This window comes from Echinops telfairi, unplaced genomic scaffold, assembly GCF_000313985.2.
Source record: "Echinops telfairi isolate 266 unplaced genomic scaffold, ASM31398v2 ScPeMD7_4225;HRSCAF=4972, whole genome shotgun sequence".
In the NCBI taxonomy this organism is placed as follows: Eukaryota; Metazoa; Chordata; class Mammalia; order Afrosoricida; family Tenrecidae; genus Echinops; species Echinops telfairi.
The window spans coordinates 12,487,135-12,509,214 of NW_022108124.1; the positions used below are offsets into that span (position 1 = coordinate 12,487,135).

General features: G+C 51.1%; 1 protein-coding gene across 1 annotated transcript in view; it reads left to right on the plus strand.

The window, feature by feature from the left end:
- XYLB (xylulokinase) overlaps positions 1–22,080 on the plus strand; it is a 40,071-nt gene that overhangs the window by 2,403 nt on the left and 15,588 nt on the right. The window contains exons 3-12 of the mRNA XM_030886961.2: positions 5,838–5,907; positions 6,477–6,557; positions 9,534–9,620; positions 10,133–10,261; positions 11,280–11,345; positions 14,868–14,940; positions 16,942–17,060; positions 20,103–20,184; positions 21,231–21,271; positions 21,792–21,907. Of these exons, the coding sequence (XP_030742821.2) occupies positions 5,838–5,907; positions 6,477–6,557; positions 9,534–9,620; positions 10,133–10,261; positions 11,280–11,345; positions 14,868–14,940; positions 16,942–17,060; positions 20,103–20,184; positions 21,231–21,271; positions 21,792–21,907 (864 nt within the window). The remainder of the gene's footprint in view (positions 1–5,837; positions 5,908–6,476; positions 6,558–9,533; positions 9,621–10,132; positions 10,262–11,279; positions 11,346–14,867; positions 14,941–16,941; positions 17,061–20,102; positions 20,185–21,230; positions 21,272–21,791; positions 21,908–22,080) is intronic.

A 22,080-nucleotide genomic window follows, 5' to 3' on the forward strand; every position in this document is an offset into this window, starting at 1 on the left:
CACGTGTAGGTGTGTACATGTGTTTGTCTTTAGCATAAAAGCCACGGAGAAACCACTGTCACGTGTAGGTGTGTACATGTGTTTGTTTTTAGCATAAAAGCCACGGAGAAACCACTCGTGTAGGTGTGTACATGTATGGCACTTGTATTTTGAAAAGGCCTCTGGGTACAGTAGAAGAACAATTGGAGGAGGAATGTGACTAGAGTAGATGCTCTTGGGTAATTTGGTTTGGGAGTACTGCCAGTTGGGCAGTACTGCCCCCTGGAAGCTGTAGAAAGATCCAAGTGGCATGCACAGAAGATGCCTGCACATTGTCCTAGATTACGGGCCGTGGTATAAAAGTTTTAATTGCCTGGGGGTAGGGGCGCTGAGTTATTTTGTTTTTCCTCGAAATGGGGGCGGTAAGCCAAATAAGTTGGGGACCCTATGTCCTATAGGGTTGTTTTACCTTGGAATCAATTAATTGGTTTGGTTTGGGTTTGTTTTTTTGGGACAGGAGCCAGCTTGGTAGAGTGACTATTGGTTCCATCTTGTTTTGATGTCTCCTATATCAGTCAATATTTTGTCCATAGAATCTCTCAAGACTGCAACTCAAGGCTTGAATTTTTTGTGTGACGTCTTTCAGTCTAAGATAAGCTGAGCTTGTTCTTCCATTTTGATTTTCCACTCTTAAGTCTTTGCATGTCATTATATTTTACTTTGTCTTCTCAAGCTGCCCTTTGAAATTTTCTGTTGATCTCTGACTTCATTTCTCCCATTCACCTTATCTGCTTTATGGATGAGAGCAAGTTTCAGAGTCTCTTCTGACATCCATCTGGCTCTTTTCATTCTTTCCTTTGAATGACCCTTTGCTTTCTTCGTGTGTGAGAGTCCTGCTATCCCACCGCTCTTCCTGTCTTCTGTCACCATGGCTCAATCCGTCCAATCTGTTCTTAAGGTATTCTTGAAAATCAGGGAGAATACATTTAAGGTTATATTGAGTCATGTGGATGTTTTAATTTTCTTCATCTTCAACCTGAACTTATATATGAGCAATTGATGGTCTTTTTCACGTCAACACTGGCCTGATTTTAACTGTTGGTACCGAGCTGATACTAACTCTTCCCACAGATGTAGTAAATTTGATTTCTCTGATTTGATTATCACCTGGAGAAGTCCCGGTATATAAAAAGATTTTATTGATGAAGAAGTTTTTAAAAATTCTATTATTCAATCTCCAGCTTTCATCAACTTTTGCATTCCAATCGCCAATAATCATTAATGCATTTTAATTGCATGTGTGATTAATTTCAGCCTGAAGAAGTTGGTAGAATTCTTCAATTTCTGCATCACTAGCTTTAGTGGTTGGTACAGGAATTTGATTAATAGTTGTATTGGTTGGATCTTCTTGTCTGCGGATAGGTACTGTCCTATCACAGACAGCATTGTGCTTCAAGGTCTTGTGTCCTTTTGATGATGAATGTGACATCATTCCTGTTGAGTCTGTCGTTCCTGGCATAGTCAGCCATGTGATTTTCTGATTCAAAATGGCCAAGAACCAGTCCATTGCAGCTCACGAACACGTAGGTGATCAATCTTTATGCGGTTGATTTTTAATGGCTTCTAATTTTCCAAGATTCATACTTTGTACATTCCACGTTCCAATTAGTAATTGGTGTCTGCAGCTGTTCTCTATTTGAGTCATACCCCATCAACAGATGAAGGTCCCCAAGGCTTTCCTCCATTCACATCATTATGGTCAGCGCTTCTTTGAGAAGGCAGTTCTTCCTCAGACACGCTTTGATGTCTTCCATCCAGACGGGCTTATCTTTTGGCAACGCTCTGACAGTGTTCTGCTTCTGTTCGTTAGGGTTTCAGTCGTTGGCAATGTTTCGGTGTTTCCATAGGGCTTTCCGTGGCTCTGTTCGCCTTCCTCGTAGTCGGTTCTTGGTCTGGAAGCTCTGCTGAAACCGGTTCACTTTGGGTGACCCTGTTGGTATTTGAAATACCAGTCACATAGCCTTCAGCCTCACAGCAACACACATCACTGCAGTAGACACACAGTGGTGATGGTCGTCCTCGGGGTATGAAGTGGTACCTTGCAGTTCTGACGTGACTTGTTCTGGCAGCCGATGAGGCTAAGCATCTTTTTATATACTAACTGGCCTCTCCGTATCAGCTTTGCAGAGATGCCTGTTCAAACCCTTTGACCATTTTTAAATGATGTTCTTTGTATTTTTATTATTGAGTTTCACAATGTATTTTACTCTATATGAGTTTTGATATTAAAGTAGGCTTCACGTAGCTGATATACTAGGGTCAGTCCAAAAGTATTCCTACTGGAGTTCTGATTTTCTCAAAGGATGCAGGCTGCTCACAGAGATATAATGTGAAGAAGTTTTTAGAAAATTAAAACTACATCAGTGAGAGAAAGGCCAGGAGAGTTCATTAACACTGAGATTTCATTTTTTTTCCCCATCACCTCAATGGACCTGCTCATTCTTTGAGGATATCAAGGGCTGTCTTAGAATTTCCTTGGGAAGCGTTACCCCATGTACCCCATCCCCCTTACTTGCCCTTTGGGGCAGACTTCTTTGTGGTCCTCAAACTCAGTACTTAAGAGCCCTTCAAAGATGCCCTTTGACATGGTTCATATCGAAGAGGGCAGACTTCTTCAGGGAAGGGGTGGAAAGATGGAAGCACCACTTTCAAGACTGTATAGGTCTAGATGGAGGATATCCCCAGGAACAATAACTTCACATTTTGATATTTTTGTTCAATGAAGGTTTATACTTTTATAGCAGTGTGTGTGTGTAAGAGAGAGTTTTATATAAAGGGTAATTGTACATTAAGAAAGCATCCCAACCCAGTCCAGTCCAAGCCCATAAGTCTGATATTAGCCTATATGTCCGATACCAATCTGTAAAGTTCTCTTCAGACTCACAAAACACATGCAGTAATGGTGAATGCAAGACGATCACTGGCCAGTGGGTAGAAAGTCTTTGGATTCAGTGGCGTTGGAAGCATCTCAGCGCTGGCAGGGGTCTCCATGTGGCTTCTCCAGCTCCCAGAGCAGCATCAGGGTAGGTCACGTGGCTGCTTCTCATAGATGTCTCGCAGGGAGTCAGCTTTGTTCTGCCTAAAGGAGGAAAAGCTATAGCAGTGTTTTTTTACTTACCCTCATTTGTTGGGGACTTTTTTTTCTTCTCAGTATACCCAATCTGACAATCCGGTGTCGTCTTTTAATTATTACATTTAGTCCTTTCACATTCAAGGTGATTGTTAGTATGCTTAGATTTACACTTACCATGGATGTTTTCTGTTCATTGCATTTGTCCCCCCTCCCCTTTTTTCTTTTAGATTTTCTGACTTTAAGTGAGCAGTTTACAAGACAATAAATATTTTCACCTCCTCGTAGCACATCAGTTATACTTCTTAACACGTTTTTAAGTGATTGCCCTAGAGTGTGCAATATACATTTTTAGCTAATCTAAATAAAGCCTCCAATAACCCTGTCATAGTTCATCATAGAGCATTCCAAGTGTCATCTTCTTGTCCTGTCTGACATTGCTGCCATTCATTATCCATATGCTAGCACCACTTACTATATTGTTACTTTATTTTTTTTACTTTGTTACTTTAAATAGATAAATCGAGATTAAATATAAGCTTTTATTTTACCTTCATTTACTCCTTTTCTGATGTTCTTCCATTCTTTATATTGACCCGGACTTTTTACTTTCATCATTTTTGTTCTCCCCAAAGAACTTAATTTGTATGTTTTTTTCATAGCAAGTCTGCTAAGAATGAATTCCCTCCGTTTTTGCTAGCCTGAGGATGTCCTGGTTTCTTGTACATTTGCTTGGCATAGTGACTTGAGTTTTGTTTTGTTTTCTACAAATTACCCGTCTGATCATTTCGACACCTGCATCGTCTCGGTGTCTGGTTGGGATGCTTGTCCTTTCTCTGCGGTCTGTGCTTTTCCTGCCTTTTCACATGCCTTTGTGGGCGTGCCTGGTGGCTACAAATGCTTGGCCCCTCGCCGATAGGTACCGCAGAAATAAAGCCTGGCCATCTGCCTCCAAAAAGACAAACTCACAGCCATTGAAAGCCCTGTGGAGTGCAGTTCTACCTTGCACTGCGTGGAGTCGCCGTGATTCGGAATTGGCTTGATGGCCACTGGCTGGACATGGCCTGTACGTGTTGTTGGAAGTTAGATGTGATTTACCAGATAACCTATAGGAACTGGTGGGGAGGAGGGGCTCCCCACTCTGCTCTGGCTCTCACCTCCAGAAATCCTCGTCCACACTCAACCGCCCATAACTCATCCAAAATAAGCAGGCATGTGCTTTCCCCAGCTACGCTCCAGTGGCTTCTGCTCAGGTGAGCAGATCTGGGCTGGGACTCTGGATTCACCTGTTTCACCAGGCTTAGGAGAACTCAGGTTCGCCCTGTGATTTGAGTTCTACACTGGGTCCAAGAAAAGTGGTTGTTTTTTCCATTTGTCCTGTGCCACCTTGTAAGGCTTAGCTTTTCCTAGGGCAGAGCTGAAACCCAAACCCCTTCCTGTGCTCCACTGTCATGCTTAGTCATTGGCCGGGCCAGCCCTTGCGGTCAGAGAGCTGGGAGGCACGCTCACTCGTAACCCCCAAGCCTGTGTCGTGGTTATATAACACACAGGAAAAATGTAATGCAGTCAATCTCCCTTCTGGGTAGCTCCATCAGTATTGTCATCAAGAGCACAGGAAACTGAGGCTCGGTGATAACAAGCAACTTGCCCGAGGTCTCACAATAGAGGTGACAGGTTGGTGTGATTGGACACCAAGCCCATCACTTGCCGAGGCTTGCCTGTGGGCTTAGCAGGTGGCGAGGATGTGTGCCAAAGGGCTTGCGTAGCTTGTTCTGGTGGATCACAGTGCTAGGGTGAGCTGGTGCCGGGGAGGGCAAAGGCCTGGTGTGTGGTGTTCACAGATGGACCGTGGGAAGCTGGTGTACCACAGAAGTGTCTTATGCTGTGGAAAGACTTGGTTACAGCCCGCAGCTCCCAAGCGAAAAGTCGGTTCAAAATCACCAGGCGTTCTCTGGAGGAAACTGATGATCGGAAACCCCATGAGGCGGCGGTTCCATTTGGGTCATGCATGCCGAGTTGGAATGAACCCGGCAGTGGGGTTGGGTTTCAGTTGCTAATCCGTTGCCCACGGTAACTCGATAGACTCTGAATAATCATAACCATGAATGACGGGACTCTGCCTGCCGTCTCGGCCCGTGGCTCCCATTGTGGCAGGAGCTCTCTTCACTTTGCCGGCGATGTCCTGGAAATAACGGGAGTTTTTCATTTTTATAAAATCCCATTTCTTCTGGATTGTGATAAAGAGATGTTCGAGCCCGAATGAAAAATCCCATTTCTGTTTCCTGGTGTGGCTTGTGCTTTGGTGCACAGCTTTGAGATCTGGATATCTGTTTCATGTTGATATGGTTGCAGTGTTTCCTTGTTTCTAGGTATTCCAGCACAATTTGAATCGCATTAGAGTTATTTGGGGTTTTTAATTTTGGGTTTTTAGAAATTTGGGAGAATTTCCCAGTGGAGCTCTTTGGGCCCTGGTGACTTTCAGGGGCTGGAGGGAGGCATCTAGCACCAGTGTTCTTTCTCAGGAGGGGTGAGGGGTTCCCTGCTTGGCTTTTCTTAACTGTAGTATTGTAGCGCTTCAAATATCGAAGAGTGGGCTTCGTTACTGAGTGCTGTTGAGTCAAGTGTAGTGACGGAGCAGAGTGGCCCCACAGGGAAGCTGGTGGCCAGGGCTCTCTCCCACCTAGCCACTGCCAGAGTTGAACCCGCCAACCTCTGGCTCTCCTTATAGGACCGTCGGTGGTGTGCATGTCCAGAAGGATGAGCTGACGGTCACTTCTCCCGTCCTGATGTGGATCCAGGTAAGTGCAGGGATTCCTCTCTCCCGACTTGAATGGCAGCTGGGCTAAGTTGCTAGGAGACCCAGAGGGCACCTTGCTCATGGGGGATTCCAATCCCAGATGGATAGAGGGGTGAGGAGGAAGGTGGGATAAATAGCCACCCACGGTCTCCACCTACTCCCTGCCAACAATTCAACCACAGACTCCAGGGAGTTCATCCCAGAGCCCCCACTCTGAGGGGCCCCTCCACCTTCTGGAAAGTCTCTTTTGCAATGAAGTTCCATCATTAAAATAACCCAGCACAGGAGCATCTTGTTCTGGCTTGTTCTGAGTTCTCAGGTTACCAGGGGAGAGAAATTTGGACTATTCGTGGTTGGACTTCTGCTCATTTAGAACAATTTTGGCATAGTTGATTTTTTTTGTTTGACTTGATAAATTAGTTCGTTCTCGGGTTTAAAAACGATCCTGCCTCCTAAGTACCTTCAGCAGCTTCTCCAGAGCCCTCTCTCTCGTGACGGCTGCTGCATTTCTGGTGTCTGCCAACACGCGTGGTTATGACCGTCTTCACGGATGTTTGTGTTTCTTCCCAGGCTCTGGATAGGCTGTTGGAGAACATGAAGGAAGACTGTTTTAACTTCGCTTCACTCCTCGCCGTGTCCGGGGCAGGCCAGGTGCGTTTCTGGCGCCGTCTCCTGCTGGCCAAGGGCGGTGGTGTGGGTGTCGAGTGAGGGGGGCAGGCCCTCGTCCTCCCCGGGTGGGCACGTTCTGCCATCCGGGAAAAGCACTGCTGCTGCTGTGCCTCGGAGGACGAACCCCTGGCCTCCTTCCAGAAGGGTCTGAGACTGTTCTTTGCGGGTTCAGCACTGTGAAGAGTAGGACACTTGGTGAGGGGGACGGAATGGAGGTTCTCTGTACACGTGGTGGTGGTGGTGTGAGTCAGCAAAGAAGGACAATGGGGGTGGGGGGGGAGATGCTGCTGCACCTCCTCGCAGGCAAGAGACCAGCCTTGGATTTGCAGCCCGTGCACCTCACGGACAGCTACCGTGTGCCTCTCAGTGGGGTCTTGTATGTAGCGATGACGCTGAGAAGGCCTCACAGTAGAGCTTCCAGCCTAAGATGGACAAGGCGGATCAGCCTGGGCATCTGTTCTGAAAAATCAGCCGGTGATAACCCTCTGAATGACAGCGTGCTGTTGGGTACGACACAGCTTCTTGCCCTCTCTACTCAGGACCCCCTTTCGCTCGAGAACTTTGCCACATGGGCAGGCACTGCCATAAACACCTGGGATCGATTACCCGTTTGATTTTGAATTAGTTTTTGGTTGTTGCATGTTCAGAAACTTTTGACTGTTGCCAAACCTCTTTGTGACCCCCACGTTCCATCATGACTCAGTTTCAGAAGTGTTGGTGTCAGCGGTCCCTGTGAGCTGGCTGTTATCTGGATGGCAGCTAATTAGAACAAAAGGCATGGGGGAAGCATCTGATAGAAATTCATCAGGACTCTCGCTGTGGGTATTAACATGACCTTTCTGTTTCTTGGCCATAAAAGCAAAGAACAGCACACCAAATAATATACTGTTTTGGTAGTAGAAATTGTAGTCATAATCATAGTAGGAAGAACATTGATGAGACACTTCACATACACTAGCTAACTTGGTCCTTAAAACCCTGATTAGCACAAGGGTTCTGGGAAGACCGTCTAGGCTGCATCCCTGACGCTGCCCTTGATAAACTTAGAAACTCCCCCCACCCCAGGGGTGTCACACAGCCTTTTCCATGTGCCAGAGACTGCCGGGAGTCTCAGGGAAGAGCAGTGCCTAGCCACTATTCACGTTTCCCGCCTGCTGTTTGTATCATCATTGCCAATGACACAGAGAAACCAAGGCCCAGGTAGGCAGTGTCCCCTGCCCAGGGTCACATAAGCGATGCAAAGTAGAGCCATCACCCAGCCATCTGGTCCCAGGATCACTTCGCTGTGGTGGAATCGCTTCACACCACACCTAGTCACATTGTGTTCACATCTCCCTTAGAGAGCAGTTGTAGTTTCTCCCTTTTCCTGATCCGGGACTAGTTTGTTGTTCTGGTCCTTGTGCGTGTTTCCTTGTCCACTGCTCTCATCGAACCTGGGGCCTGGATGCCTCTGCCCGGTAGGCACCATCTGGACCCTTCCCCAGGTCTCCCCAGAGTGCTCCTCTCCCATAGGCCTTTTCTCCTTTGGGAAGAAGAGGATTTTCAGGGGATTGTCCCTGTCTACCCAGGACCACAGCCTGACTGTCATCCAGTCCCCATATCCTATGGATTCCTGCATGTCTCCCATCCAAGTACTAACCAGGCCCAACCCTGCTTAGCTTCCGAGATGAGAGCACATTCGGAGTATGGCCGTAGATGGATTTCTGCATGCCTCCTGATGTTTCCCTCCCTCCCTGGCCTCAGCCTCTGTTCCCCAGCCCCAGGATCATTGTTCTCTGAGCCTCCGCCCCAGCCTGTCTTCCATGGTGCCCACCTCACTCCCTGCTCACCCAGGGCACTCATCACCTCCAAGAGAAACCCCAGCTCCTGAGAATAGGTCTAGAGGTACAGGGTGTATGGGCAGCCATCTGCTCCTGTAGTCTTAACCCTCCTCGCTCCACCCCCGGCTCACTGCTCAGAATGTCTCCTTGCTGCCAGGCCCTGACCTCTGAGCACCGTCTGCACAGAGCATCCTCTACCCAACTCAGGGGCCCATCTACCTGTTTGCATCTGGGCCCTTCTCTGTGCCTCACAACTTTGGCCCTGCAGCTCCACGGGGTTTTGTAGTGACGTGTTTGTGTCTTTCTGTGGCCAGACCCCAGTGTCCTCAAAAATTACTGTCTGCTGTCCTCCAGTCCTGGTGGCATGGTGGATTATACACTGGGCGGCTGACCAACTGCTCCATAGAACGATGAGGCTGTGTGCCCTCATTAGGGTGTGCAGCATCAGCCACCAGCAGGGGCTGTTTTCCTCCGTCCTGCAGGGTCACTCTGAGTCAGAATTGACTGCATGGCAGTGAGTTTTGTTTCTGGGGTGGGGGGTGCCCTGGAGTAGGCACCGGAGTCACGGCAACCCCATGCACAAAGAAAGGAAACTGCCTACCATGCTCACCGTCAGCTAGGGATCAGTCATGATAGGATCCCCGGAGGCTTCAGTTGCCGATTTGGGGGAAGTAGATCGATCTTTCTTCCTAGTTTATCTTAGTTTGGTATCTCCACTGAAACTTGTTCAGCATCCCAGCGTGGGTGAGGATTCCACCCTTGACTCCCCGATGTGCCCCCTAACAGCTCATTTGTCTCCACATTACTCTGACTCGCATGGCCTAGCTGCTCACTAAATGTTTGTTTGATGAGTGAGTGGATTTCAGGTAATGCAGCAAGCAGTATAGTCACATAACAATTTTACAAAGGGCACCCGAAGTCTAGAGAAATGACTGTTCGATCTTTCCCACACCTAGTTAAGGGGGTGGGGTAGGATTCCTCCCCTCTGACAGGCCTTAGGACCGAATTTTGGGTGGGCAATGAGCTCTGAGATGAAGGCAGGGGCAGGCTTGAAGCCCAGCCCCTTGGCGTGTGGCCTTGGGGAGGGCTCGCTCTCAGTGTGGTTGCTTGACCGAGTGTTTGCGTTTCCTTTTGGCAGCAACATGGAAGCGTGTACTGGAAGGCGGGGGCCAGCCAGGCCCTGGCCAACCTGTCGCCGGACCTGCCATTACACGAGCAGCTAAAGGTAACTAAGCCCGGCTGCAGAGGATGTATCTGCAGTGAGGCGAAGGAGTCTTCCTGGGTGTGAGAAGGTCGTGTCCCCAGTCCCTTGAGCCTGCTCCACTCTGCCTCCCACGAGAGTATCTGGACAGGGGTTGTGTGCCCATCCTCATCCCGTGGGCCCCTAGTTCCCAGGACCACTCTAGGTCACTTCACCTGGGGGGGTGTCCTTTCCTTGGGGCATGATGCCTCATGGTAGGGGCCCCCGGCGCCTCTTGTCTGCCTGGGTCCAAACCCAGGGAGCCTGCACAGGGCGGCAGCCACAGCCCTCCCGGGCCCCACTTCTGCACCCCTCCCAGTGCTCCCACCCCCGGGTCAGAAGCACCTTCCTCCCTCGCCCTCTCTGCACAGGGACGTGGGGCCAGGCGGAGCCTGGGGACAAAGGTGTGTCCACAGCTGCATGCCCTCTTCGCTGGGTGGGGGGCCCCCCGGAGTTGGCCGCAGAGCTCAGCCCGAGCCTGTCGTTCTTCTTTGCAGGCCTGTTTCTCCCTCTGCGACTCCCCGGTGTGGATGGACTCCAGCACCACGCCCCAGTGCCGCCAGCTCGAGGCCACTGTCGGCGGGGCGCAGGCACTCAGCTGCCTCACGGGGTCCCGCGCCTATGAGGTGGGCAGCAGCTGGGATGGGATGGGGGCTGGCAGTGGTCCCACCCCCGGGTGTCTGGAAGCACAGAGATGGGCACCCTGTCTGGGGGGAGGGGGATCCCCACCCAGGCTGTGGGGCCAGGCCTGAGCACTCTGGGCCCGGACTCTGCCAAGGGCACCCTGGCTCCCTGTGCTAACGGAGGAGCAAGGGCAGGCCACCTCTCCGTGTGTCCCCAGGCCCAAGCTGAGGGGTGAACATGATGAGGGGACAATGGGAAGTGGGTGGCCTCCTCTGTCAACTGGGGTAGAAATAGGACTTGCATTTGGGGTTCAGTAGAAGCTGAAGGGAGTCAGTACCTGGAAGACCTTAATGCAGTGTCTGGCAGAGGGGGCAGGGATAAAAAGGATGTCTCCTTCCAGCTAGCCTCGGCCCAATCCCACAAGTCGATCTGACCGCTGGTCACGGTGTGTAGGTCATAGCAGGCTTCGGTGTGGGCTTTCGGTGGCTACTTTTTCCAAAGGAGATCAACAGCCCTTTCTTCTGAACTGCCTCTGGATGGACTCAAATCTCCAACCTTCCCGTTAGCAGCTGAGCATGTGAACTGTTGGCCCCACCACAGTCTGCCTACCCTACTTGCACCAGCTGAGATAAGAAAATGTGAATGGGGAAAGTATCCAACTCTCCTGACTCTTGAACCCATGGTCAGGGGAGTTAGCATCCTGGGTAAAGAGGTGAGTTAGTCACTCAAAATCCCCAGTCCTGACCCGTGAGCAGCCCTCCTGGGAAAGCCACTCCGGTATCCCACAGCCTGTGTGTGCGTGGGGTTTGTTCCTGCCGGAGCACCTCATTACTCAGAGCAAGAATCAAGGGCCAAATGCCCATGGTCGGTGGTGCTCAGCAGATGTCAAACGGGTTTCATATCTGCGGCTTCTTCAAAGCCTGTAGTGTCCAGAGTGTACCACACTAGACTCACTTTCCCGAGTTAATCGTGTGCTCTGTGCAGGGTTTGGGTTTCTAAGAGTCTGCACTTCTCTTCCAGCGCTTTACTGGAAACCAGATAGCAAAGGTCTATCAGCAGAACCCTGTGGCCTACTCACAGACGGAGGTAGGTCACAGTTTCTGTATGGGTGTGCTTCACTGGGGCGAAGACACAAGCAGCTAAACTCACGTTTCACTGGGGCAAAGATACATGTAACTAAACCTATGCTTCACTGTAGCAAGGATACATGTAACTAAACCTGTGTTTCCCTGGGCAGAGATACACGTAACTCAACTTATGCGTCACTGTGACAAAGGTACACGTAACTAAACTTGTTTCACTGTGGCAAAGATACAGGTAACTAAACCTGTGTTTCACTGGGGCAAAGATACACATAACTAAATTTATGCTTCACTGTGGCAGAGACCCAGGTCTGTAAACTTAGGCTAGTTCCACAGCGTTGACACACAGTGGCATGGCTTCACAAGCATATTCACCTTGCTTTTTTTTTTGCTTTCTTTTTCCTCTCATTGGTGCATTTCCAAAGAGAAGGAAGAATGAAATGTTGGGAAAGGGAACTCAGGCTCTCGGGGCAGATGAGGTGGGGGCAGTGTGCATCGAGGTAGGACCAGTATTGCCTCTCCCTAGGATGGCTGTGCCCACTCAGCGTCCTGCACTGTGAATGCAGGGTGCCCATTGTGCACTTGACTGGCACAGTCAGTGTTTTCTCTGGAGATGTGTGAAGCTGGACCTTGACCCCAGGTGGACCCCTCTCTGGCTAGTGATTTTCATCTCTGGGTAATTCAAAGTGATCAGCTCCTTTGAACCCAATGTGGCGTTGTTAAATCTTAGAGATTCGCATCCAGTTTATTTTCTAATTAGTGAGGTTACACGTGACTCCGTAGCATTAGCCATCACTGTAGGCTTCGGGTGGGGGATGAAAAACTCCCCCACATAGCCTGGATTTGCAGGTGGAAGGAGATTGCCTTCTTTCTGTTTGTCCGAGAGCCTGTGCTGTCATGGGGCAGCAGAGAGCTCCCAGGCTGACATTCCAAATTCAGTGCAGCTCCTTCTAGAGCAGCGGTTCTCAACCTGTGGGTCACGACTCTTTTGGGGGTCGAATGACCCTTTCACAGGGGTCGCCCGATCTATAACAGTAGCAAAATGACAGTTATGAAGTAGCAACGAAAAAAATTTTGTGCTTGGGGGGGTCACCCCAACATGAGGAATTACATTAAAGGGTCACGGCATTAGGAAGGTTGAGAACCTCTGTTCGAGAGGGTCAGCGAGAATGAGGACCCTCAACAGAAAGGATTGGCACAATAGCTACCATGATGGATGCAGACATACCAAGGCTTACGAGGCGGGCACGAGGCTGGGCGGTTCATTCGGTGATGCCCAAGCCGAAGCCATCTGGACAGCAGCCTCGCACCAGCCTCACCCCAGTTCCTGCTTAGAGTCTGTGTCTTCCCAGGGCCCGCCCTCCCTTGTCCTTCCTGGGACTCCTTCCCCGCCCAGGTGCCTCTGTTAGTTCTGAGCCTCGTGACCAACGCTTCCCAGTGCACAGGTGCAAGAGCCAGGAAAAGAGAAGGTGGGCACTGGGGTACCATAATCCCCGGCATTTGAGTTCCTGATAGAAAATCCGCTTCCTGAAGTATGGTGTCTTCACCGGGCTTTTTGTTTGGGGCTATTTTAGAAGTTCAGAGAGTGAAGTACTGACCTGAGGGGTCAGTTCTTGGAGAGTCCAGTGACTGTGTGTGTGTCCGTGCCACTCCGTGACATGGATGGCATTCTTCAGAATATGCAAGCATTCTCACCGCCATTGACTTCTACTCACTGCCGCCCAAGCTTGTCGTCCCACCTTTCCAGTGGCTGTTGTCCCCCTAAAGCCCCACAGAGCTTTCTCCAATGGGGACCAGTGCTAGAAAGACCAGTGAGGAGTCTGCGAATGTCTTGCAACATGGATGAATCGGGGCCCCATTATGCTGAGGCAAATAGGCCAGTCCCCAAAGGGCAAATCCTACAGGGGCCCACCCCACCCATGCTAAAAAGTTAAGAAGCGATAAACACATAGAAAGAAACATTTTTGGATGGTTGCCAGGGCCAGGTGGGGAAGTGAGAAGCAATCACGTTCAAGATGGTAAACTTGTTGTTTTGGGTGATGGGCAAGTCCACACCCAAGCTACCCTCACCTGTATCTTGCCCAAGGTAAGTGACATCCAAAAGTACACCAGAGAAAGGGACAGCTTCAGTCGACGCTATAGCATACACACTTTGGCAACAACGGTCATAACAGCCAGAAAAAATCTGTGTGTGGTTACATAGGCACAAGTGTGTGCATGCGTATACCAGGGGGCTTGAAAAAGTTCATGTAAGGCGTGCATGTGTAGGTGTATCTGTAGCCATGTCTTTGAGGGTAAGTAAAAAAATGTATTGCTACTAGGGTTCCTGTTGATATATGCATGTGGTTATTCTAAACTAAATGTGTTGAGCGCATCTCTGTAGTCGGTAGGTGCCTGCAGACGAGTTCTGTCACCCATGGTATTAGTTTTCAGCTTATTAGGGTGCCGTCAGAGAAAGGTCCAATTACAACAAGGGCTTCCCAGGGGATCTTTTGGGTCAGTTCAGTTCAAAAGAGGTCAGCTCAGAAGGTTACGGTGACTTCCCCCCCCCCAGGGGGTCATTGTGCACAGGGTGGAGATCCCCAAGGGGTCACCTTGATAGATTTTTCTCAAAGGACATAGGTGATCATTGGGGTGTGTGCTGAAGACATTTTTAAGAAAGGGAAGAACTATACTGAGGAGGAAAAGGGCAGGAAAGTGACACTGGGGACTGACTTTATTTATTTATTTATTTTCCTGACTGGGCACTTAGCTGCTTTCTTTGAGGGTAGCCAGGGCCGACCTCGGAGCATTTCATGGGGAAAGCTCCCCCTAGCTACCCAACAGTCATGACTTTATCCCTCCAGACTCCCTTTTGGCTCCCCAAACTCAAAGACCGTTTTCAGAGGAACACAAGTTGAGTGCCTTGAGGAAGGGAGGCTTGATGCACGGAAGCAAAGCCAACAGAATGGAAAACCTGAGCCATCGACATAGCAGGAGAACTGCAGCCAGTGTCTGTCATGGAGCAGTTCGTATGCAAACAGGTCCATGGGAGCCTGGCCCGCTGGGTACACTGTGCCTGAAAACATAAGACGTTCTTTTTTTAATCAACAATAAAGGCACCATGTATTTACTGATCTAATAGTAACTCCCCCACACACACACACACACACAAAAATCAATTTTGAAGGCAGACATCTATTCTTGATGAGCATAAATGGATTTTTTGGTTCAAAGAAGACTTCAGAAGATCGTTTGGGTTGAACGTCTAAAGATGATCTCAAGACAGCAATTTTAATCCAGTTGATGGTTCCAGAGAGCCTGGATTCCATGGAGAATTTGAAATTCTGTTTCGAGTTCTTCACCCCTTTGATCAGGACTCTTCTAGAGAGATTCCATGTAGTACTCTTAATTGGGGCGTTCAGTCTTCTCCGTTACACTAAGCTTCCATGTCCCCACCCAGTTTAAATGCCATGTGCGTGCAAGGAATATTCAGTTGCTTAGAGTGTAGAAGTAAGCCCTGCCTCACTGCTTCTTTCTCTTACAGAGGATTTCTTTGGTCAGTAGCTTCGCGGCTTCCTTGTTCCTCGGGGCCTACGCCCCTATTGACTACAGCGATGGTACGTCTTCGGAGGCCTGTTGTCAGCCTGTTCGGTGGGTAGGCAGCCTGTGGGCATGCAGGCAGTGTGAGCTTCATCCAGCCCAGACAGGTGCCAACCTTTTATCCTATCATCTACTGCCAATCAGGGAATGCAGTCCGTCTCTTTTGCTGCCCAATCCAGTATCCCACATTTAATAGCTGAGGATGACAAACATTTATTCTCACATAGTTCTGAGGGCCAGGCCTCCCAGAGTGACATCACCGGCTAGCTCTGGCTCAGAGGCTCTCGTGAGGTTGTTGTCCGGCTGTTGGCTGGGGCTGGGGGCATCTGGAGGATCTGCTTCCAGGATCATTCGCTTGGCGTGGGTAGGAGGCATCAGTTCCTTGCCAGGCGGGCTGCCCCAGGTGTGCAGTGAGAAAGAGAGTGGCCACACCGAAGCTGCAGGATGCTTTGTAACCTAATCTCAGGTGTGAGGCACTCCCGCCTTCTTTTATCAGTCACATGGACCAATCCTGGAACAGTGTGGGGAGAAATCACACGCGTGTTAACACTAGGAGGTGGATCGGTGGTCACCGCCTTGGAGGTTGGTTACCCTAAGGTTACAGCTCATGAGCGTGTTGGCTTTAGTCAAAATCAAAATGCTGACACCCATGAACGCTAACCATGCCTGTGGGGAGTCCTGGGAAGCTGAGAGGAAGCTGCTGAAGGAACTCTTGGATCAGGTCAGAGCAGCGCTCGGCAAACTTTTGAGACGGAAGAGCCAATCCCGTCCCTCACAACAATTGAAAATTTGTCCAAGAGCCACAAGTATATCTTTACAAGCAAATGGACTCACCACTCTCTGGATCTTGGTTTTATTTCATCTTCAGTTTTGTGCTTCAGAGCCACCGTTATGTACCCAAACTGCTGCCTACAGCTTGGGAGCCGCAGTCGGCCGACCCCTGGTCTAGACCAAAAAGTATTTGGATAGAAGATAGGAGGAGAATTAAAAGCAAAACAAACCAAAACAGCCCTGACTGCCATCAAGTGGATTCTGACCCACAGCAACCCTATAGGACAGTAGAACTGCCCCATGGGTTTCCAAGACCATGAATCTCTGTTGGGGTAGAAAGCCTCATCTTTAGCTTGCGGAGAATAGTGTCAAGCAGGAACGCAGACTCAGGAACAGGGCTCCCTCATGGGAATCCCTCCAAAGTCCTTTGCCTGCTGATGTGAGCCCGACAGGATCTAGTTTGCAGGGAGGAAAAGGAGGTGTGATTGAGGCTTGGTCCCGAAGCTTCCCACTCTATCTAGAGAATGCCGGGGTCCAGTGGCTTCTCCATTAGCTCACACCGGGAGGCCCCCCCAGTCTGCAACAGCCTGAGTCCCAAAGAGCGCGCTCCACATAGATATGGGAGGGGAGAAAATTGCACCACTGCCCCACCGGTCCTCCAGGGATTCATGTTCCTCCACTTCAGCCACGAAGTCTTCTAGCTTCCCAGCTGCCTCTCTGCTTCACCGGGATTCCGATGGCATCATCAGTGCCTCCATCTTCCCCCCCCCCCCCTCTCTGGGCGCTGGCCTTGCTCCCTTTCTCATGCTCAGGAAGTCCTGGGAGGGTCTCGAGCTCTGATTTCAGTAACGAGCATGAGGGTGTGGGGCTTCTGACCGAGCCTTCCTGGGAAAGTTAGATGTGACCAGGAAGTTCTCAAAGGCTGGCCCCACTCAGTGCCAGGGCTGCCTCTGAGTAGACCCTTCGAACCACAGGCTCAAACGACTGGTAGCCCCCCTCTCTGGGCAGAACTTAGAGCAGCAGCTGTCGGGGCTCACTGTGATGTTGGAGTGTGAGGGATAGGGGGTGGGGGTAGGGAGGGGCACCACGTGTTCCTATGGTTCTTGGGTTTCAGGAGGATGCGGCATGCTGCCAACTTTCCGTTAGGGAAGAGTTCCCAGTGCAGCTTTACTGTGAGCAATTAACCCGCCTTCTGTCCTTCTATGAGATGATTCTGCTTTGTTTGTTTGTTTCCTCCCCTTCCTCAGGCTCCGGGATGAATTTGTTGCAGATACATGACAAAGTCTGGTCCCAGGCTTGTCTTAATGCCTGTGCCCCACATTTAGAGGAGAGGCTTGGACAGCCGGTGCCCTCGTGTTCAGTTGTGGTAGGTGCCTCTGCCAGGGACACGGCTCGTGTAAGAGCCCACTGTGACTGGGATGTCATGCAGTACACAGACACAGCCTTCAATGTACACACACAGGCACACGCACACAGGGTTTTCAGGCAAGGCTTTGGCACAGGTCAGATGAAAGGGTTAGGGTTCGTGTTTTGCCCAAGGTAGGTGCTTAGATGCAAATATAGATGACTGTCTGAGGGTCAGGGATCAAAGGAGGGCTTTGAAAAACTCCACTGGACATTTATTGGGGGGTCGGGGTAGGTGGGATCGAAGGCCTAATTTTCCGGGGAGTCCACACTTCAGGAAAACATTGCATGGACTACTGAAATTCTCATCCAGGGACTACTTAGGAAGTTCAGAGCGGGCAGTCGTGGGAAAAAGAAAGAAAACCTGAGCATGGTAGCCTGCAATGGTTAAGAGATGCCAGGTGGCCTGGGACCAAAGCCCAGTTCTTCCACTGGCCAGGTTTAGGGCTTTGAGCCTTATCTGGAGCAGTGGCCACAACACAGCCCACCTTGTAGGATTGTGCTGTGGTTTAAGTGATTGTGTTTGTTTTAAAGTATTGAACAATACAGAGAGAGAGCCCCTTCAGAGTAGACGCTGGCTGCGAACGCCCGGATGTGATCCTGGAGGCCCTGTGGAGTGGAGGAGCAGAGTGGGCCCTGGGCTGCCCTAGGGGCCCTCTGGTGGCCAGCACATGCACACAGCCAGGACATCAGTGTCGCGAGTGGAAGCCGGGGAGAGAGAGGGGACTTGGGAGAGCTGTTGTGCGTCCTCCCCAGTGGGGCCCCCAGAGACTTTTTTCCTACGATGAATGCCACCAAGAGGCTGACGATGACCTTTGGCAACTGAGAGGCAGCATCACAAAACTGTCCCACGCGAGCGGCACCCAAGTTTGCCACGAGCCAGGCGTGGTCACATGTGGGGCTGATTGAAGGCAGAGCCTCGTGGCAGCTATTTGGAAGGCAGCACCCAGAACGCATGCTCGTTTTTCTTCAGGGAGCTACTGGGAGAGGTGTTGTATCAGCCTCCCATTCTGCCCCCCACCTGTGTGGCTTCACCTGGGCAGGCATCACCTGGCAGCAGTCTGGCTGAGCGGCAGCCCCTGCTTTCACGTTCCACCCCAGCCCTCAGCACGCCACTTCTGCCGGGTCAGCCTGGAGGTGCAGGGAGGTCTGCTCACCCCCCAGGGTAGCCTTCATGCTTTGGGGGGTTGGGGCCGTCTCCCAGGTGGACGGTCCTAAGGGGCATTTTTGCACCCTCTCCCGACCTTTCCCATGGATTGGACCCAGCTTGCTCACAGCAGACATGAGGCTCTACCAGCCACTTGTTGGGTTGGCTCCCCCTAGCCCGCTGCCCCCCTTTTCCTGCTTCCCCTCCTCTGTTTCTTCTTCTCCTTCCTCCTCCTTCACCTCTCAAAAAACTCACTGCCAATTCTGACTCCCGGCGACCCTATAGCACAGGGTAAAACTGTCCCTTGTGGGTTTCTGAGATTGTCACTCTAAGGGAGTAGAAAACCTCTTCTCCCTCCTGTGGAGCGGCTGGCGGTTTCGAACTGCTGACCTTAAGGTTAGCAGCCCAGCGTGTAACACAGGAGAAAGCCCACCCAGATCAGGGTGACCCTCAGCATGAGGCGGTAATGTTCTTGTGATTAGGCTCCCAAACAGACCACCTGCGCACACACTCTCATCTGCAGCCCCGTTTTCTGAGGATGCTGAGACCAAGGCATTCCTGTCCCTGGGAAACATTCTAAGGCCGCTGAGACCAAGGCATTCCTGTCCCCGGGTCAATCTGAAATTTGGCTGAATGGTGCAGCATTTGTGTCTTAAACACCAGAAAATCCCATCATTTACTTTAAACTTGCATGGCTAAAGTCGAGTCAGGGAAAGAAAGAAAAAGTTTTGTGTTTATAACCAGGCTTTCTGAGGAACATGGATCCACTCCTAGAGTGTCGCTGCCCTTTGATCTCACAGCCTGACATGGAGGGGCCCTGACCACTGGTCCCTCTGGGGGAGCTTCCTCCCCACCCCCACTGCCTCTTGTGCTGGCTGGCTGGTGGCTTTAGCACTTGGATTTCTACACTAACGTGTTCCGGTGTCCACGGAGGAGTGGTGTGGGTAAGGTGTTACCTACTCCTGTGAGTTTGCTCACCAGTGGTGTGTAGTCTGTTGATTTGCAACTTACAAAACAGATGCAAGTTGAGGATTGGTTGGTTTTAGCTACCTTGAATCAGCGTGTGCGCACGCTTCCAGCTCTACTAAGGGCTTCTCTGGTGCTATCTTTTAAATAATTTTTCTGGGGGCTCTTATAGCTCTTGTAACAATCCGTATATCCATTTGTGTCCAGTACATTTGTACATATGTTACCATCATCCTTTTCAAAACATTTTCTTTCTACTTGAGCCCTTGGTATCAGCTCCTCATTTTTTCCCTCCCCTCCCCCACCCTTCCACCCTTGTGAACCCCTGATAACTTATAAATTATTATTTTCATATCGTACTCCAACCACTATCTCCCTTCACCCATGTTTCTGTTCATCCCCCTGGGGAGGGGGTGGTAGTTATATGTTGATCATTGTGAACTGTTCCCCTATTTTCTCCCCACTTTCCCCCACCCTGCTGGTATCGCGACTCTCATTATTGGGCCTAAAGGGTTTATCTGTGCTGGGATTCCCTGTGTTGAGAGCTCTCATCTGTACCAGTGCACATGCTCTGGTCTAGCGGATTTGTAAGATAGAATTGAGATCATGATGGTTTGGGGGGATGGCTGGAGAGGAAGCATTAAAGAACTAAAGGAATGTTGTGTGTTTAGTCTGTTTTCTCTGGTGTTTTCTGTGAGCTGGAGGATCAACCTGCTTTGGGATGGAGAGGGATGGGGCTGGAGGCTCCACCCTAGAGCTTTTAACCTCCGGGGTTCTGGACCCCGAAGCCTTGTGCGTGGCCTGAACTTCACACACCTGCTGGGGTAGGGACACTGCTGACTGGGGGTAGGTGGGAGTGCAGCCCCTCATGTGACCCCAGCTTCTCCGCAGGGAACCATCTCTCCATACTTCGTCCAGCGCTATGGATTCCACCCAGATTGCAAAGTGGTGGCCTTCACCGGGGACAACCCAGGTGAGTACCTGGGGCATCTCACTCTCCAGGGAGCGAGACTTGGTCCATGCTGGACATTCGAGAATCCCAGTCTGGCCCCTAGGTAAAGCTTTCCGGGGTGGGGCACCCTCCCTTCCTCCCTGGCCTGACACCTGACTCCTTATACCTGCCCCCACCTTGGCCATAGCTCTGCCCCCTGGAGCCTCTCAGTCCCACCAGGTGAAAATTGATCTGCGATTAAATGAAGCAGCTGTTCTCCCCTCCCTCCCAACCTGCCCCACTTCTGTCCAGAGTTGAACACCTTCCAGAGCTGAACACCTTCCTTCCTCCCCGACTTCCTCCTGACACAGGAGAGTCTCCCTCCGCCCCGTCATTTGCGCTATAGGTCTGAGGCGCCTTCCAGTGACCCTGAGACAGGTTTCAGCAGAGCCTACAGGTGGCGTGGGCTAAGAGAACAGGCCCAGGGTTCTTCCTATGAAAATCAGCTAAGGAAAACCCTGTGGCTCTCAACCACGGGGTCCCCAATTGATCCTGGGGATGGTGCAGGCCCTGGAAGCAGCCCATTCTGTTTTGCATGAGACTGCCCGTGGTTGGGGGCCAACAACTCCTGGCAGCTCTAAAAGTGCTGAGGTACATAGGTGAACAGGGTAGAGAGCACACTGTTTGGGGCCTCGTGTCTAAGTGTGTGTGTGGTGGGGGCGGGGCGGGGGCAGCGGGTACTGACAGTGAGCGTGACCACGGCCATCTCCTTTCCAAGAATCCCCTCATGCTCCTCCAGCCGCGGCCTTGTGTGCCTTGGTGCCGGGGTTCTCTGTGTTCCTGGGAACACCTGACCATGCATGCAGGGTTTGGACCTTTTTAGGGAGATTATCTCCCAGGCCAAATAAGAGGCGTTGGCCTCAGAGGGTCCACCCCCTAACCCCTGAGCCTCATCTCCCCACCCTGCTCTTCCCTAGAGGGTGGATTGGGTGGAACATGTGGTTGAGCTGCCCGCTGAGGGTGGCTGTGGTTTGCTTTTGACTCCTGCATGGCCTCTAGCTAACTGTTGGCTCCTCTTCCCTCTTCAGCATCTCTGGCAGGCATGCAGCTGAAGGAAGGAGACATTGCGGTGAGATTCCTTCTCTGAACCCCCGTTGGCAGAGCCAACGGTTTGTGCCCTGAGAGATGAGAGTGCCAGGTTTCAGCAGCAGGTTTGCTGCTTGACAGAGGGTCTGCCAGTCCCACAAAGCAGCAGAGGGAGGACCTAGGGGAGACCCAAGACCTGCCCACACCTCTTTTCTGGGAAAGTTACTGCCCTTTGCTAAATGGCCAATCTTGGGGACATGGCAGAAGGATCAGACAGGGGACATCCTTTGAATTTCCCGAGTGAGCACAGAGGAAATGGCCTGTGCCCTCTGGGTCCAGTGGGAAAGCCTGGGGGAGGGGGAGGCAGGCTTTAGGGGGAGGTTCTGCAGAGTCCACAGGTAGGCATCTACAGTGGGAGGGCCAGACGGGGTGTTGAGCCAAAGTTCTGGGATCAGGGTGGCAAACACAGGGTTCGTCCCTAATGAGGACCACCTGTGGGCCAAGATAGGCCGAGGGGCGGGGGCGCTGCCTGGCGTGCCTCACCTCTGCCCATCCCTCCCCAGGTCAGCCTTGGCACTAGCGACACCCTGTTTGTCTGGCTCCGGGAGCCCACACCCTCCCTGGAAGGCCACGTCTTCTGTAATCCGGTGGACCCCCAGCACTACATGGCACTCCTGTGGTAGGTGTGGGCAGGAGCATTGGGTCCACACCAGGTAGGCAGGAAGGAGGCACAGTCAGACCTAGCATGCCCTGGGGTAGCCGAGGCCCCAGGGACCCCTCAGCCCCAGCTGTCAGGAGAGCTGCACTGGGAAGATCCCAGAGCATGGTGTCCCCCGTCCCAGGTACAAACCC